We start from the raw sequence: 20,093 nt of genomic DNA on the forward strand, positions 1-20,093 counted from the left end.
TCATAAACTCTGGTATGATATTTTACCAGAAGTGCAAGGGTTCTGGTAAAAGATGGCAACAGAGGAGGCTCCTAAACTCACCTCCAAGGATGCACTGAATCTATAGCTACACACAGAACAATTTCCTCAGAAAATAACCCAGAAATTAGCTGAATGACTCTTACACATGAGAAAAAGTCCACGTTGAAAGGGGAAGGAAAGTCCCAGACACATAAACCCCAACCATAGCACAATGAGACAAATCTGAGAGGAAATTCACAACTCTTTACTCCTCTCTGAGAAATAAAGGGTTTGGACTGCACATTTGGCACTCCACCTTTTAAAACTTCCATCTGAGAGATGGGGCCCCAAAACATCTAGCTCTGAAAGCCAACAGGGCTTGCATCCACAAGACTTACCCACTATAGCAAACATCTGAAAAAAACAATTCTTAACAGCCTCCCAAGAACTTGCTGTGGCTATTTCCCTCCCACCCCTACCCCGTTCTGCCTTTGGGCTCAGTACAGAGGGAACAAACACAAATGTCTATCTCCCAGTCTTTCCCTAGGCTCATTTGCATATCTTAAAAGCTGTAGCCTGAGAGTCAGGCTCCTAACTTAGAAAAATCTAGGGACAGAATGCAATCCTTCCCCAGGGATCGAGAAGGCTGGCACCTGCCATTTTTGCACTCTCCCTCTGCTCCACTCCAGGTCACTGGTATCTACCTGGGAAAAGTGTGTGCACACACCTGGTACCCTGGTTTCTGCGGCTACCAGCCAGAGAATGTACACCTTGATCTTCTGTCTCTGGTGGCCAGGGGGCCTTTCATTCAGGGTTCTCACAAGATGCAGGAAAAAGAAAGTCCTTAACTGGCTATCCTCCAGGACTCATCAGCACAGGGGCGGAAGGCAAAAGTGTCCCAGATGCCAAACTAAGCATAAAGTTAGTAGGAAAAAATAACAAAATCAAATCAGTAATAAATGACCCAGAGTCAAAAAAAAAAAAATCAATGAAACTAAGAGTTTTTTGAAAACATAAAAACAGACAAGCCATTAGCTAGACTTTCTTTGTTTTCTATACACTAATAATGAACTATCAGAAATTAAGAAAATAACCCCATTTAGTTTTATCAAAAGAAACAAAATAGGAATAAATTTAACCAAGAAGGTGAGAGACTTTTATACTGAAAACTACGCGACACTGACAAAAGAAAGTGAAGAAGACACAAACAAATGGAAAGATATTCTGTACTCAGGGACTGGAAGAATTAACATTGTGTTATAATGTCCATTCTACCCAAGACAATCTGTGGGTTCAATATAATCCCTATCAAATTCACTTTTCACAGAACTAGAAAAAATAATTCTAAAATGTGTATGGAACCACAAAAGAATCTGAAAAGCCAAAGCAATTTTGAGAAAGAACAAAGCTGGAGGTATCATGCTTCTTGATTTCCAACTATACTACAAAGCTGTATTAATAAAAACAGTATCATATTAGTATAAAAACAGACATAGATCAACGGAATAGAAGAGAGAGGCCAGAAATGAACCCACACATAGATGGTCAATTAATTTCTGACAAAGCCAAAAGCATACAATGGGGAAAGAACAGTCTCTTGAATAAATGGTTTTGGAAAAACTGGACAGCCATAGGCAAAAGAATGAAACCAGACCACTATGCCAAACAAAAATTACCTCAAGTGGATTAGACTTTCATATAAGACTTGAAACCATAAAACTCCTGTTAAGAAAACATATGCAGCAAGCTATTTGACACAGATTTTGGCACTGAATTTTTGGATCTGACTCCAAAAGAAAAGGCAAAAAAAGAAAAAATAAACAAGCGAGACTACATCAACCTAAAAAGCTTGTTTTTGCTCAGCTAAAGAAACCATCAACAAAAATAAAATGCAATCTACTAAGCTGAAGAAAATATCTGCAAATCATGAATCCAATAAGGGGTTAATATCAAAAAATATAAAGAACTCAAACAACTCAATAGCAAAAATAATCCTATTAAAAATGGGCAAAGGATCTAAACAGACATTTCTGCAAAGAAGATATATATAAACAACATACAAAAAAAATCATACACCATGATCAAGTTGGATTCATCCCAGTGTCACAAGGATAGTTCAACATACATGAAAAAATCAACGTGATACACCACATCAGCAAAAGGATAAAACCCACATGATCCTCTCAATAGATGCAGAAAAAACATTTGATAAATTCAACACCCCTCATGATAAAAACTCTTACCAAAGTGGATACAGAGAGAACATACCTCAACATAATGAAAACTATTTATGACAAACCCACAGTCAACATAATACTCGATGATGAAAAGTTCAAAGCCTTCTTGCTAAAATCTGGAACACAACAAGGATGTCTGCTCCTTGTCTCGGTGGTGGTGACCACTTCTATTCAACATCATATTGGAAATCCTAGCCATAGCAATCAGACAAGAAATCATTTTTGGATTGGAAGGGAAGAGGTAAAATTGTCACTATATTCAGATAACATGATACTATACATAGAAACCCTAAAGGCTCCACACAAAAACTACTAGAGCTGACAAACAATTCAGCAAGGTAGCAGGATACAAGATTAACATGCAGAAATCTATTGCATTTCTTTACACTAATGACGAAATATCAGAAAAGGAAAATTTCTTAAATTCCTTTTAAAATTGCATCCCCAAAAATAAAATGCTTACGAATAAACCTGACCAAAGAGGTGAAAGACTTATATGCTGAGAACTATAAAATACTGATAGAGAAAATTAATGATCATTTAAACACTGATTGTCACATCACCCAAATCTGTGTGACGGTTGTGTTTCCTCAAGGGGGACCCAATCCACAGTGGATGAATAACGTGTTAAAGAAATGGAAAAGAGATCCCATGCTCTTGGATTGGAAGAATTAATATTGTTAAAATGACCATACTACCCAAAGCAATCTACAGATTTAATGTGATCCCTATCAAATTACCCAGGACATTTTCCACAGAACTAGAACAAATAATCCTAAAATTTATATAGAACCACAAAAGACCCAGAATTGCCAAAGCAATCCTGAGGAAAAAGAACAAAGCTGGAGGCATAACCCTCCCAGACTTCAGACAATACTATAAAGCTATAGTAATCAAAACAGTGTGGTACTGGCACAAAAACAAAGATCAATGAAGAAGAAATAAACCTACACACCTATACAGTTGATTCATCTTTGACAAAGGAGGCAAGAATATACAATGGAGAAAAGACAGTTTCCTCAGCAAGTGTTAGTGGGAAAGCTGGACAGCCACATGTAAATCAATGAAGTTAAAACACTTCCTCACATCACACACAGAAATAAACTCAAAATGGCTTAAAGACTTAAAAATAAGACATAACACAATAAAACTCTTGGAAGAGAACACAGGCAAAAACATTGTCTGACAAAAATCATAGCAATCAGTCTCCCAAGGCAAAAGGAATAAAAACAAAAATAAAGAAGTGGACCTAATTCAACTCACAAGCTTTTGCACAGGAAAGGAAACCTTAAACAAAACAAGACTACCTACGGACTGAGAAAATATTTGCAAGTAATGCGACTGACCCTCATACAACTCAGTAACAACAACAAAAAAAAATCCAATCAAAAAATAAGAAGACCTAAACAGACATTTATCCAAACAAGACATACATTACACTTTCTCCATTCCAATTACTGTGGTTTCTTCATCCTGAATGGATCCAGCCTGATGCAAAGGCACAGTGTTAAGTACTAGATATCAAGATTAAACAAGAAAAATCCTGGCCCCTTGCCATGGTGGATCTAAAAGTCTAGTGGTAAAGACAGATAATAAATACACAAACACAGAGTAACATACAGCCAACAAGAAACAATAAATAAAATAAGAAGAAACAGATGAGGGCTCTTTAGATTGGGTGATGAGGACAAGCCTCCTTGAGGAGGTAAAATGTGAGATGAGCCCTAAAGAATAAAAAGACAGCTAAACAAACTTGAGTGTATTACCTCTCTCATTCTTCCCAAAATATTCCAGGAAGAGACTATCTATTGTATGTGTATACTTGCTTATAGATTTATATTTATTGTCTCTCTTAGGAAATAAATTCTTTGAGAGTTTGCCTCCATGCATATTATATTCAATGAATTTTCTAGAGCTTTCTAAACATTCAAGAAATCAAAATTTCTAGTCATTCAGGGAATTATCCTTTCCTGTTTCTATGAAATGAGTTCTCCTGGAAACCAGCAAGGACATAAGCTCTGGTATGTCCAATTTCAGGATACTATAATGCCTTCTCCACTTTTTTGTTTTTTGGCAATTTGGTATGTTAACTAGGCATTCTTGTGGACATTTTGGAAATCAAATACTGTCTTTTTCTAAACAGAAAGAAATCTGAATTTTTAAAATTAGATTTTAAGACTAAGATCTCTTTCTTTATACTACAAAGTGAGTCATCTTAACTTCAAAAGAATATTTTGTCAAAGAAAGATCAATCAAGCTTCAAAGAAACAATTTAATGACAATGTATCAACTCTAAAAATATCTAGTTAGGGATAAGGAAGCCAGAGGATGGTTTAGGAACTGTGACATCTGAGGAAAAAGAGTTTCACAAGCAATTAGCAAAAATTTTAAGAAAATCACTTAAGTTAGATCAACCTTCAGCACCTCCTATATGCAGATACTCTGCAAAGGGCCCTCATATACTGTTATTTATTTTGCTTATCTTCCTGATACCCTCTGTGCTTGCTCTTGTCTCAATTTTACAGATGAGAAAACTGAGACTCAAGAGTGTTTAAAGAACTTGCACTAAGCCACAAAGCGAAAAACTTGGGAAGCTGGGATTCAGGCCTAGCTGTATAATGCCAAAATCCATGTACCCTCCACCTCTACCAATTACTAATGCAATTAAATTGGTATTGTACTTGACCATTATGACTTGTCATGGAAGCCAGTGAGGTAGATTCTCCTGGATGAAAGTTGTGACCTGGAAGCAAAAAGAAGCTGGCCAATTTTGGAAACATTATTAAAACTTTATGTAAGAAAAAATTATTAAGTAGATTTATTAAGCAAGAAAATATATGTAGCTTCTAAAAGCAAGTTTCTGAAAAATGGGCTCTTATTTAGGAGAGAATTTTGACAAAAGCAAATGTCTGCTCTCTTAGAAATACTCTTTTCCATGAATAATACTAAATTTTCTTGGCCCCTTGCTTATTCTTTTGGGGAAGAAATTACATACTTTTGAACCATCTCTAAATACTGCTATGTTCTGGCATATTTTTGATCCACAGTTTTAGAAACTTTTGTATCTGAAACAATCACTTTCAGTTTATGTTAGGTAAAAACAAAATTTTCCAGAAATTAGGAAAACATTATAACACTTTATGCTTTTAAAATATGCTGCTGTCGTAACTCAGATTTACAAAGCAAGCCTTAGAGCTGATAATGTCTCCCTGAAACAGTGTCCTTGGGTATAATTTGCTGGCCCAGTGCTCTGCACATTGTAAATGTAAAAGGACATGCAACTCCGCTGGGGATGCCTCTGAAAGAACTCCAGCTCCCCAGCCAATCTGTCACTCTTTGCCTGAAATATTAAATGCATTTCTATCAAAAGTGTGTTTGAAAGAAGCCTAATAACTCAATCCCAATTACCTTTAAACAGGAGGATGCCGTTCCTCACTGAAAATTTATTTTTACAGAATATTGGAAATGAACATTGTAATACAGCTACCACAGTTCATAATGGTATCCAAGGGTAAGTAAAATGAAACCCAAGTGCATTATGGCATCATAGCAGTAATGAGGTCCCAGGTATCATTTTTTAGCCTAATTTTAGGACTGCATAATCTCCTCTCACAGTTTTCATGAACAGTATTCTTTTTCAAGATTATTTTAAACCAGGACAATAGTTTAAAAGATCCTTGCTAAAATTATGGACAACCATTAACCAAAACAGTCTTAGTGATCCCAATATGAAGGAAAAGCTCTAAAAGCAAATCAGACAAAATCATACATCTTTAAATAATCTTTTACATCCACTGTTGTACTGACATAGATCAGGACCAAATACTTGCCAGATCATGATATTAATATTAGTTTTTTTCCTGATATTGACTCTTAATGGGTTTAAAGAAATGCCATTATGTAGTCTATTAAGAATTCATACAGGGGAAAGATACTCATTTTTGATTTGTGAACTCACATGAAGCCAAATATGGAAAGGTAAAGATTAGTCAATGTAGCAGTATGGTGAATTTTTCTAGGATTTGGTTGGAGGCAAGGTTTGAAGCAAAAAGATTTGTTCACCCGCCAACTCCTATCCAGTAAAATCTGGTCCATGAGAGAGGAAGAGGGAAACAGCATATTATCAAGTCACCTTAGTCACTCCCTCACTTTTCACCAGAGTATGAAGTGAGAATATCAATGCCATCTCAAAAGACTGCTCTGAATACAAAATGGTTAGAAATGTATAAACAGTATTGAGTCCACAGCAGACCAAAAATAAATTACCTTTTTTTTAGTCGAGAAGAGGACCCTTGAAGAGAATTGTTTTAAAAAAGAAACAAGCTTTCAAGAGCATAGAACAAAATGGAGAAATATCACAAATCAGAGATAACCCCTTCATATAAAATAAAATCTATAGACGGTAGATAACATTAAAATGAAAATAAAACATTTAATATATGGCTGAGTGGTTAGGAAAGTAAGGCCATAAACTACTATAACATCATAACAAGGAGAATTTGTCATGGAATCTGCACTTGCCCTGTGGGCACCTACCAATCCCTGGACTTTAGCCAACTATCTTAGGCCAGAGCTAGGTGGGAGGTAAGAGCTAGGGTGGAGGTAAGGGGGAAGGCTAGAATTCTAGAAGGCAGGTCAGGTATCCTTAGTGAATGAGTTAGGAGGGAAAAAAAAATCCTACCAAGCACAGAGAGATATTGAGACTAGGTATCCATCTCAGCTTTGGCTTTGGATGGGGTGAGGAGCAAAAAGGAATACTAACTGCAAATGAGGACTTGCATAGGTCTGAGGAGAAAATTCACACTATGACTATAGCCTAAGGAACCTCAATCTAAATTTTAGTACATTTCCAGGAAAGTAATATCCCAAGAACCTGGCAAAATAAAGTGCAAATCCTCTCTGAAAAATGTTTTAACCCTTTAAAAAATTCCTACAGTTAGAGGTCCAAAGAACATCAGCGCAAATTAAAAACAAAACAAAACAAAATCAGGATTAAAACAAGTGAATATGAATAACAGCAAATAAAAAGAAAAAAGAGTCAGAAAAAAAATAAAGAGAAATGGTATCAACTACTTAAGGTTATCTTTTCTATAGTTATTATGTCTTCATGGACTCTACAGAATTTTTGGTATTAAAGCCATATAGGATTAAAAAGATCAAATGATTGAAATTTCAATTTGAAAGAAAAAGTACATTTTAAAACATGCATTTTGTGTAAAAACTTAAAAATCAATTTCTTTCCATTTCACTGGATACAGTGAAGGCAAGCCCCTCATTTTAGAGGAAAACAAATAAAATCATTAAATTAAAATTAGTAGGAATCAGTCATTCAATGAGTAAATTCATTATTCTTTCAATGACATCTCATTAGTCAACTAGGGTTGTGTTTGGCTGCATTTAACAAACATGATTAAAAGATTTGACAAGATAAAAGACTTTTTCACATAACAAAAATTTCAGAAGTAAACAGTCTAGGGATTCTATGGTGATTCTACAATGTCAGCAATACCTTAAATATCTTCCATCTCTGTGCTCTGTAATCCTTAGAAGGTATTTTTTTAACATAATTGTCATCTCTTAGTAATATGCCAATACAGTAAGTCATTTATTAGAAGAAAAGCAATGGCTTATCCAGAAATTCCTGTAGAAACTTCTGCGTATAATTTATGGCCAGAAATACACTGCATAGCATCCCCTAGCTTCAAAGGAGTCTGGGAAGATGGATACTTTTGCTGTACACGACACCAACCTAAACAGTTCTGACTCTTAACAAGGAAGAAAAGGAATCTGGCTACTGGATAGCCACAGTGTGTCTGTCAAAATATTCTTTTAGATTTTAAACCTATTAAAAAGAACACACTAAAAATTATCTTTTTTTTTAAAAAGCCTTCAATTATTAAAATACTGATTTACAACATATTTTGAGAGAAACCCTTTATCATTTTGTTATATACAAAATATATTTTTAAATGCAGCAAGAAAAAGAGCTTGCCAGTTCTAAAGATTGAAATTTTTAGGGTAGGGTGAGATATGGGGCTAGAATGTATTTGAAAAAATATAGGACTAAAGCAACTACAGGACTTGCTTCAGGAACAGACTCCTACAATAGTAAATATCATTCTTATTAAATAACAACAAAAATGAAATAAGTAAGCAAGCATTCAACCAAGCACTTAAAATGTGTCAGGTACTGTTCCAACCTTTTTATATCATTTAAACAACATGGTAACCCTAGGAGGCAGACACCATTATTATCTCCTAAGAGGAAGCTAATCGGCACAAAATTATGCCACTAGCAAGTTGTGACATCAGAATCTGAACTCAGGAAATCTCTCTCCAGAGCCCATGCACTTAGCCACTATATGTCCCTCTGCTGAATTCCTCTTATATGTACCCTAAACATCTGATGATGTAAGCACATATGTTCTTAATATTTGACAAATCAATATTCTTTAGACAAACATAAAAGTGAATTTTGTATCTTCTGCTCTTTAGGTGGGGTCTCAATATGACATTCTGCCTTCCATTTACAGACTTAAATCTTCCAAAGATTACAAAGACACTATATTCATCAGAATTTGGAGAACTGTGCCTTATTTCTAGTAAAATCTAAAAATTGTTCATTTTTAGGATTCCTAAAATTTTTTTCAACTTTTATAGCAATAGTAGAACTGTTATAAAGTATATCATCTTCAGTAACTATGTTCTAGTATCTTCCTATAACATGAAAACATTGCTGCACTGTTATACTCCATCACAAAGGAAAAAAGTAAACTACAGGGTAAACTTCATCATAGATATCCACTCAAAGGTGAATTTTTAATAGAAAAGCAAAATTTCTAATACTATGTTACCCTAAAATAGTACAAATAAATGATTAAAACTACTTAGCTACAATTATAAAATATTTCAGTTATACACATGAGGGAAAATTCATAGGCCAAAATTAATGCAAATACACGTGTCTTTTCTATCTAGTTTATAGTGTCATCTTAATAGACCCTATAATTGGATATTAAACCCTATCATGGAAAATGTAAACAACTCATACTTTTTTGAGGAAGACATCTTAGTTGTTGGAAAATTCTTTTTCTCATTTAGATAATTCTGAAAATGAAGAATAAGCATAATTGGTAATAAATTTTTTTCCAGCTTTATTAATAACTGGCCTCAATTGGTATCTTGGCAAAAGGAGAAAGGTGTCTTCTCTATGTGACTTCTAATGTGCTTTTAGTTAAAAAAAAAAGTACTTGTAGCATAAATATCTATCTAAAATTTGACAATGTTGGTTTTGACAGGAATGAGTAATGATGTCACTGTTTTCCACAAATCATGATTCTCAGATAATCCTTTTCACATCAAAATAAGCTTACTGGATGGAGAGATTACAGTTTTAACTGCCTCAGAGGGATGAGGGATTTTCTGTCCTGGCTTGAGTATATATGTACTCTTATCCAAAAGCTCCATTATATAAATGAAGTCCACTTCATTGAGTCTATTTATTTCTCTATGCATAAACACTTCTTAAGTGACAAAATCGCTATCATCCTAAATATCACCTACATCAGAAAATAAACATCAATTATGCATACCAGAAGAGACATACAGTTCATATCAAAAACAGAATAATGCAACTAACACTGATTGAATGCTTGAAGCTTTATATGCAATTTTATTTAATCTCTAACAAGCCTTTGAAATAGTCTCTTGTGCTAAAAATGGGTATTATGAAGCTAAGACCTAATAACAAGCCTGACATAGAAAGTAAAAAACCCAAATTCGAGTCCAGGTCCAAAGCCCTTTCCCTACAATGTAACATAACTTGCTGATGCTATGATGAAAGCTCAACAAAGCAAATTAGGTAGTGTAATCTCTTACCATAAGCTCTTGTATACACATACTATTCACTTAACACTGGTAGTATTATTTCACAATATCATTATTTTTTGATGAAAGCTTTATTTTTCCTAACAAAGTAATATATATTCACAATTCAAAATTCTGAAAACAGAAAGATTCAATATTTTGATGAATTCTTCATTTTTCTCCAAAAATGTTTTTATAATACAGATGATGTTATACTTTATACATAATTTGTGTATATATTCATTTTAGTATATAACATATTATTAAAATTTTTCTAACAACTCTTTAGATATAAACACTAACTCATCTGTCTTAATCGGACCACAGTTGGCACATTCAAGGAAGTAAATTTGTTTGCCATTGCAAATAATGCTTTAATGGAAATATAAATTTATGAGACTGCAATTCACCACACTCCCATATTTAATATTATCTTAAAATAAATTCCCAGAACTATAATTAATACGGTCAGAAGAATCTAAATTTTCCTAAACTATTTTTCAAATGTGCCAACAAACACTTGATATCCACCAGCAAAATATGGAGGTGTTCATTTTAGCAAAAATTCAATGGCAGAGGATAATTTCCACTTTCTTACCTGTAAATTTTAATGAGAATTTATCTCATAGATTTAATTTGGATGTCTCTGATTATTAGGAAGACTGAATACTTACTTCCCTAATGTAATGCCTATGGAATGGCTTGTTTGGATCCTTTGCAGATTATGAACTGGTGTCTTTACTGGTTTTCTTACTGATTTTTATAAAGTCTATATACAGAAAAATACTAATCTTTATAGTCATATATGTTGAGGCTTGTTTCTCATAGTTTAATATCTTTTATTTATATTATTTTCCTTTTGTTTCAAAATCAGATAAATTAGACTTTAGACGTTACTGACCTAGATCTTTCTGGTTCTTAAGTATACTTATTCTCAGAGGGCAGTCAGTTAATTAATTGCCTCTTAGTAAAGTTAGATCAAGAAAAGAAATATAAGGGTTGAAATTAAGTAGGGGAAACAGAGAATGTTTACTTTTCTGACTGATTTTAGCAATATAACAGATTTTTATTCTCTTCTAGTAGAAACAGTCATTTGGAGAAGACTTATATTCATTTGTTTTGAATTCAACTGGCTATATGTCTGACATCCTACATGCATAAAAGACTAAAAACAATCATTTGACACTTGCCATATTAACAACAGGCTGAAAAGAATTAACCAGAAACACTGATTTTTTAAAATGGCAAAGAAAGGCAACATTCCATTCATCAAAAAGTGAATTTAAAACCTGTAATGGCAATTTCAAACTTCGCATATAAAGCATAAAAATTATTCTTTGCAGTAGTCCTCTTTCCAATACAGCCTCCCAATTTCAGGTATTTTCATATCTCTGGAAAATTGGTAAGCAAATATATAAACCTACTATTATTGTGTTACTGACAATTCCTCCTTTTATGTCTGTTAATATTTGCCTTATATACTGAGATGCTCCTATGTTAAGTGCATATATACTTACAATTGTTACACCTTATTCTTGGGTTGATCCCTTGATCTTTGTCTCTTGTAACATTATTTTAAAGTCTACTTTGTCTGATGTAAGTATTGCTACTCCAGCTTTCTTTTGATTTCCATTTTCATAGAATACTTATTTCCACCCCCTCACCAACTCTCAGTCTGTATGTGTTCTAGATCTGAAATGAGTCTTTTGTAGACAGCATATATAAGAGTCTTGTTTTTGTATCCATTCAGCCAGTCTGTGTCTTTTGGTTGGAGCATTGAGTCCGTTTACATTTAAGGTACTGCTGATATGTATGTTCTTACTGCCATTTTGCTACCTGTTCTGAATTTTTTTGTAGGTTTTCTTCCCCTTCCTTCTTTTGTTATCTTCTCTTGTAATCTGACTATTTTTAGTGTTACGTTTGGATTCCTTTTTTTATATGTATATCTATTACAGACTTTGCAGTAACCGTGAGGTTTTTGTACAGCAGTCTCTCTCTCTCTCTCTCTATATATATACACATATATGTGTGTGTGTGTGTGTGTGATTGCATTAAATTGCTGATCTCTTAACTGCATATGCATTTTAAAACCCTGCATTTGTGCTCTCTTCCCCCTCATTGTTTCTGTTTTCAATACCATATTTTATATCTAATTGTTTTGTGTAAGCCTCAACTACTTATTGTGGATGCAGATGATTTTACTACTTGTCTTTTAACCGCTAATACTATCTTTGTATGTGGATGATTTCCTAACTTTACTGTATGTTTGCCTTTACCGGTGAGCTTTTCATTTTATAATTTTCTTGTTTCTAGTTCTGACCTTTCTTTTTCTCCTAGAGAAGTTCCTTTAACATTTGTTGTAAAGCTGGTTTGGTAGTGCTGAATTCTTTTTGCTGTTGCTTGTCTGTAAAGCTTTTGATTTCTCCCTCAAATCTGAACAAGAGTCTTGATGAGTAGAGTGTTCTTGGTAATAGGCTTTTCTCTTTAATCACTTTAAATATACTGTGCCACTACCTTTTGGACTGTAGAGTTTCTGCTGGAAAAAAAAAAATCAGCTAATAACCTTTTGGGAGTTCCCCTGAATGTTATTTGTTGCTTTTCCTTTGCTGCTTTTAATATTCTCTCTTTATCTTTAATTTTTATCCTTTTAATCACAACGTGTCTTGTGACCCTCCTTGGGTTCATCCTGTATGGGATTCTCTGTACTTTCTGCACTTAAGTGACTATTTTCTTTCATAGGTTAGGTAAGTTTTCAGCTATTATCTCTTCAAATATTTTCTCAGGCACTTTCCCTCTTCTCCTTCTGAGATCCTTATAATGAGAATACTAGTGCACATGATGTTGTCCCAGAGGACTCTTAAACTGTCCTCATTTCTCTTCACTATTTTTCCTTTTTCTGTTCTGCAGCAGTGAGTTTCACTACTTTGTCCTCTAGCTCACAGATCTGTTCTTCTATATCATTTCAACATGTAAGAAATGTCAAGTATTTTCCATTCATTTCTTTGTACTCTCTTGGAACTCTAACATGTATTTTATAGTTACAACATGTCTCACTTCAGATGCTAAATTTTCATAATAAATATTTTATCTGTATTTATAGTTAAGAAATTTACAGTTAGAAAACAGATTAAGATGCTCTAGTTGTTCCAAACATGCTTAAAAGTTTTCTCAAAACTGAATTAATACCCCAAAATGCTTCTCCTTTCATATTCACAGTGACAAAACTGGTTTATTTCTTTTAGTATAATTTGACCTTGCTGTAATCAGTCATTTGATTCTGCAGTTATCAGTTTTAAAATTATCGAAACTCTATCCAAGTCAATCACTCTTGTGTTAACTCAGTAGAATTAACATCAAATCCAAAGAGGTAACACATAACTTAAAAAGTAATTATATGAAGCTGGAGGAATAACCCTCCCAGACTTCAGACAATACTACAGAGCTACAGTAATCAAAATAGCATGGTACTGGCACAAAAACAGACATATGGATCAATGGAACAGAACAAGCATTTTAATATGAGTCTTCCAATCCATGAACATGTCATGTCTGTCCATTTATTTAGGTCTTCTTTGATTTTGTTCATTAGCATTTTGTGGTTTTCAATATACAGAAATTGTATGTTTTGTTGGATTTATACTCAAGTGTTTCAGTTTTGAGCAACTGTAAATGTTATGTGTTTTAAAATTTGGTTTCTAATTGTTCACTGCCAATTATGCAGCAGTATGATTGACTGAGAGTTTGTGTGTATGTTTTGACCTGATATCCTGCAGCTGCAAACTTACTTATTTGCAGGACTATCTTTTGTACACTCTAGTATTTGTAGTTTCACCGGGATTTCCTACGTAGCCAATCATATTGTCTGCAAACAGGAACAGCTTTATTTCTTCATTCTAATACATACGTCTCCTCTTTCCTTGCCTTGCCTTACCTTACCATACTGGTTAAATCTTCTAGTAGTAAGCTGAATAGCTTTGTTGAGAATAGACATCCTTACCTTTTCCCCAAAGCAGAGTTTTAACATTACGTATTTGATGTATGCAGTAGGTTTTTATAAATGCCCTTTATCAGGGTGAGAAAGTCCCCTTCTATTCCTAGTCTGCTTAGAGTTTTTATCATAAAAGTATTGGATTTTCTCAAATGCTTTTTCTGAATCATTGATATTATGTAGTGGTTCTTCGTCTTTAGATTACCAATAGAATTCACCACTGGAACCATATGTGCCTGGACGTTCCTTTTTTGGAAGGATGCTGATTACAAATTCAATTACTTTAACAGTTGTTAGGATATTCAGATTATCTATTTTATCTTGAGTGAGTTTTGGTAATTTGTGGTTATTAAGGATTTGTTCTATTTATCTCAACTGTCATTTATATGTATAAGGTTGTTTATACTACGCTCTTATTACCCATTTAATGTTTGTGGTAACAACAGTGATAGCTCTTTCTTTAGTCCTAATATATTGATAATTACTATTTTATCTCATTTTTTGACTTTTGCTAAATGTTTATCAATTTTATTGGTATCTTCAAAAACTGGCTTTGGTTTGATTGGTTTTTCTCTATTGCTTTTCAATTTTTAATTTAATTAATTTCTGCTCTTTTTTTCCTTTTATTCTGCTTGCTTAGGTTTATGGGGTGGTTTTTTTTTAACCTTTTGACCCCCTTCACCCTTTTCTCCCACACTCCCCCCCCCCCCCACCTGGCAATTACCAATCTGTCTCTGTTATCTGTATCTATGAGCTTTGTTTTCTAAGATTTTACATGTAAGATAAATCATATTCATATCGTATTTATCTGTGTCTTTCTCCATCTGACTGAAATTCTTGAAGTAGGAGCTAAAATTACTGATTTGACACCCTGCCTTTTTTCTGTTAGATGCACTTAATGCAATAAATGCCCCTTGTGGCACTGCATTAGCTGCATTCCACAGATTTTAATATTATATTTTAATTTACATTCATTATAATATATTTATTTCTCTTAAGACTTCCTCTTTGATACATGGATTATTTAATAGTGGGTTGTTTAATTCCTAAGTGCTTCAATATTTTCCTGTAACCTGCTATGGATCTCTAGTTTGTCTCCATTATGGTCAGAAGAGCCTTTGTACAACTGAATTATTACAAAGTTGTTAACTTTGTCACTCATTTTTAGTATAGATTTTTTGTGTCCTATCACCCTCTACTCTCTAAGTTTCCAGAGGATATAAACAGAGATTTTATTCATCTATTAATTAATCTATTAATTGTTGATCTGGCAAAAAGTATCATGTATGACATATCCTTTAAGGTTAGTAGCTGTAAGAAAGTGTTGATACAGCTTCTTGGCCCTTACTCACCATTAGGTTTATAATGTAATTCTGAATTTTGCTCATTCATTCAATAAACACATTTTATGAAAACTTCTAGTGATTCAGCAATGAGTAAGACAGCTATAGTCCTTGTGTTATGAAACTGACTGGTATACAATAAAGGAAACTGCAGGCATATGAACAGTGTGCTCTCTTTAGGTTGGACAAAAGTCAACTCTGCTATGTTTCAATAAACACTAGAAACATACATTTGAAAAACTGCAAATATTCAGAAATCTTAAAATTTGCAGTCGGCATAGGTACAATAATTTTTTCGCTCAGTACAATGGAACTTTAATGATCTGGTAAACTAGTTATCTACTACTTACCACATAGAGTTGTTTCCAAAGACTGGCCCATTCTTGTAGAGTCGATGTAACCTCAGTCACAACAGAATCTTCAAGTGGAACCACAGTTTCATACTGCCTAGAAACAAAGCCACAACAAACAGCCACATTATCTCTGATAAAATACCATAATTCTATCCATTACCCTTTTCAACATGTGTAACTCATATTTAACCTCATGCAAATATAAAGAGAGGTACATCTAACTGAATAAAGATTCTTTTGCAGTAATACACTGCAAGAGTATAACTGAACTGAATTAATGTAAAAACATTTAGGTTTTTCTATACAAACCCACAATTTTACTTTTAGAAGTACTGTCTTTAAAGAGAGTTTTTAACTTTTAAAGACAGTTTTTAAGCTTTTTTCTTTAAAGTAAGACCACATCACTACCCAAGTCTTGCTTAGAGTAATATTTTAAATTATCTGTGTCCTTTACATGTATCAACAATGCAAATTAGCTCATGCTCTGATGGAAATGGGTTGGGCAGGGGAGACTCAGACATTAGGTTTTAAAAAGTTTTATAAGCTCTCCCTTATACTGGTGGTGTGTTTTCTAAGAAACTAGTGTCTATTGAGGAATTCTAGGTCTGGTAGAGGAAATCTGATCCTGGAAACAGAAAGGTACTGGGTTTCTCTCTGCCTACCTTATAAGCAACATCCATTATGATTCCAGTCCCTGTGCTAAATGCCAAGGATTTATCAGTGGACAAAAATTGACAGGGTCCCTATCTTCAGAGAGCTCTTATTCTGGATAGGGAATTAGACAGACAAACAATCACAACAAAAAGATACAGACAGTGATGAATCTAAGAACAAATTAAAGTGTACACTCAGAGATTTTAGCTGGAGGACACGACCTAAGAAGAGAATCAGTGAAGTCTTCTCTGAAGAACTGGCAATGCCCAAAAGATGCAAAAAAGGTCATGACAGGAAAAGTGTGTTGTGACCGGAAGGGACTAGGTGTGGTGCCACCTTCAGAGGAAACAGCATATAAGAAGTCACTGAGGTGGAAAAGAGTATCACATACCTAAGAATTCAAAGAAGGCTGGTATGAATAAGGCGAACGTCACTGTGGGGAAGGAGATCTAAAAAGCTACTGGAGGACTTGGTTCTACATTGGGACCTTGAAAGCAGGTAGAAGTAACTATACAAGCACCAGACAGATGTGCTCAGAGAGAGAAAATGAGGTGGAAAACAAAATCTCCCACTGCTAAAAACCAAAATTCTAAAACACATAAAGAATCTAATATTCAAAGGCTTAAAAATAAAATATTCTTTTCAGGATTTTATAAGTCTGATAACCATTTTAAAATATTTAATTTAAATTAAATAATTAAATGCTAAGAGAAATGAGTAACTTTCATTTAAAAAAGGAAATATATGAAACAAAAGAAAAGAAATAAAACAAGAGTCAACGGGTATGCAAAATAATCAACTATGAATTTTGCATATGAAAAATATTGCCAAAAATGCCAAAATGATGACTGAATGGAATAATGAAATGTGATATATATGTAAATTATATATATGTGTAAATTATATATATATATAAAACATATAATGGAGTTTTATTCAATCTTTAAATGGAGTAAAATTTTGATACATGCCACAACACGGGTGAGCTTTGAAAACACAATGCTAAGTGAAATATGACAGACACAAAAGGACAAGTATTGCAGGATTCCATTTATGTAAGGTACCCAGAATAAGAAAATTCACAGAGAAAGAAAGCAGAATAGAGATTAACAGGGGCTGGGTGAAAGGGGGAATAAAGAGTTATTGCTTAAAGGTTCAGAGTTACTCTTTGAGATGAGGAAAAAGTTCTGGAATTGTACCTGGTGAAGGTTGTATAATATTATGAATGTTCTTAATGCCACTGGATTATACACTAAAAAATAGTTAAGATGCTAAATTCTATGTTATATATATTTTATAAATGATACAATTTTTTAAATGACAAAAAATACCAGTAGTGGAAAAAAACCCTCAACACAAAGGGTATATGCTAGACATAATTCAAAAGAAAATCAGTAACAAGATGTATAAAAGAGTACTTAAAGAGACATGGGGGTGAGGTGAAAGAACTTCAAACTACTAACAAAAATCCCAGAAGAAGAGAGTGGCAGTGGTACAGAAAATTGTGATTTTATTTTCCTAGCTGTCCTGCACTGTAACTCCCATTCTATATTTGAGAAAAACTCTAATGTAGAGACAGAGCTGCCTTCCACTATACAAGTGGAAAATGGTGGACACCTGATTCCTCAGACTCCTTATGACAATAGCACAGGCTCATAACCTGAGCTCCAACCACCCCAAACTTACAAAAAAAAACAAAACCCAATTTCCAAAGCAGTAGAGATTATAAAGATACCAACTATGTGGCAGCTACAGTCAGTCTCCAGAGACAGCAGTCCTATGGGAACATCCAGTTTTGAGTTAGGGAGGGAAGGGGGAGAGGCAGAATTAAATACATAAGTCAAGGTGTATCTCACTGAGAATATTTGTGAAAAGACCAGAAGGAAGTAAAGAGATAACCAGGCACAGTATTCAAGCATAAGAAACAGCATGAGCAAAAACCTGAAGACTGGAATATACCTAATATGTCTGACTAAAAGCAAGGAAGCCAGTGTGATTGAAGTAGATTGAGAAATAGGAACAGCAGCAGAAGAGGTCAGAAGAGTAACAGGAAGCCAAATCATAAAACCTCATAAGCCTTTGTAAGAACTTTAGTTTCTGCTTTGAGTGAGATGGGAGCCACTGGAGGGTTTTAAGCACAGGAATAACATGATTTAATTTATATATTTTTTAAAAACCACTCTGGCAGCTGTGCTGACAATAAACTGTAGGAGGGCATGGATATAAGTGGGAGAACAGTTGGGAGGCATTGTAACAGCATAAGCAAGAAAGCATAATCACAAAAGTCCCTGCTTTTCATTCCATGTCAAGCTATGACAGTTTAAGACGTAATCCTGTCCTGCTCTAATACTGCACAAAACACAGCTCTACCCCATAGTCCTTGAGATGCTCATGCACGTCGTACTGTTCTTTGGCAGCTGACTCTAAGTATCTCCCCCAATAGTTCCATAGTGGGAACCCTTATAGATTCCCTTTTTATTCCCTCTTGCATCTACTCATCCACTTCAAGGCCCCAGATCCCCAACCATATGTGATGCTGGTAATGATAAGCTTCCCAGAACACATGTAACAGAAATCCATATAATTATAAGAAGAGTCTAACACTGTCTTCTTTGCTGTATCCTGGGGGGAAAGTCTGAGGTTGATAAACATACCAACAATAAGGTTTAAGGAAAAAAAAAAAAAAAAGGATAACTTGGCCAGCATAATCAAAAGCAAGAGACCTTCTGGATACTGCTGACTTATTGTTTCTCCCTTTAACTGTATGCCAAACAAAGAGTTAAATAAATCTAGCAGACATAGAATAGATGGATGAGACAATTTGATATACTCCATAGTATCTAATTGGAAGGATAATCTCTACTCAAGAAGCCAGGGCTACAAAAAGCTGAAAGCTCACTTTACTGATGCTCTATGTAAGAGTTCAGAGCAATCTTCTCTTTCATCTTCAGTGTTCAAATAGCCAAAAACCAAACTCTAGTTTTGATCTTGATCATTGATGAATTACAATGTAAGCTGAATGTCTGGCCTTTTATAAATATTAAGATAAAAAGCAGGCTACTGATTTGGAAAAAATGGTAGAGACAGAAGAAACACCAGTAACTTAGAAAACCATAAGTTTCACTCCTACTAACTCTCCCTTTGCAGCAGAAAAAGGACCTCCTTCTCTACTGATGAAGGTGTCCTTGCCTTGCCTGGAGACTTTTAGATTGGCTCACCCAAGTGAGTTGTCTTGCAGAACAAGTCAATTTTCCTTATGCTCTACACCTAATACACCCAGTGTCCCATAAATTCAACCTGTTTCCTTTCACAGCCATCTCAAAATGAATGTAGTGTAAGGGACAGCAGCTATTCATAAGCTCAACTGAATGGACTTTCACTCATCAAGGCTGATCTGGTACCACAACTGCTGAATGAGAACTGGCCAACAGCAGTGGGTTACCCTGAGACTCTGCTACAGTATCATACTCCAGATGGATTAGCCAACACTGTTAGGCAAGTTTATTACAGTGGACTCTACTGATCATGAGAGGGATGGGACTTGAATTTTCTTTCTATGCCTGCTTTACTTCTGGCAATGGACCTTCAGTAGTCTTTTGAATACCTTATTTGCTACCATATTAATGTTTAAAACTATAATATGAGGAAGGAA

General features: G+C 34.3%; 1 protein-coding gene across 11 annotated transcripts in view; it reads right to left on the reverse strand.

The window, feature by feature from the left end:
• Positions 1 to 20,093, reverse strand: part of DOCK3 (dedicator of cytokinesis 3) — a 299,439-nt gene that overhangs the window by 209,079 nt on the left and 70,267 nt on the right. For all 11 annotated transcript variants that reach the window (XM_031470426.2, XM_031470421.2, XM_031470420.2 and 8 more), the window contains exon 5: positions 15,785 to 15,881. In XM_031470426.2, coding sequence (XP_031326286.2) covers positions 15,785 to 15,881 — 97 coding nt within the window. The remainder of the gene's footprint in view (positions 1 to 15,784; positions 15,882 to 20,093) is intronic.

The sequence above is a fragment of the Camelus dromedarius genome, chromosome 17 (genome assembly GCF_036321535.1).
Source record: "Camelus dromedarius isolate mCamDro1 chromosome 17, mCamDro1.pat, whole genome shotgun sequence".
Lineage (NCBI taxonomy): Eukaryota > Metazoa > Chordata > Mammalia > Artiodactyla > Camelidae > Camelus > Camelus dromedarius.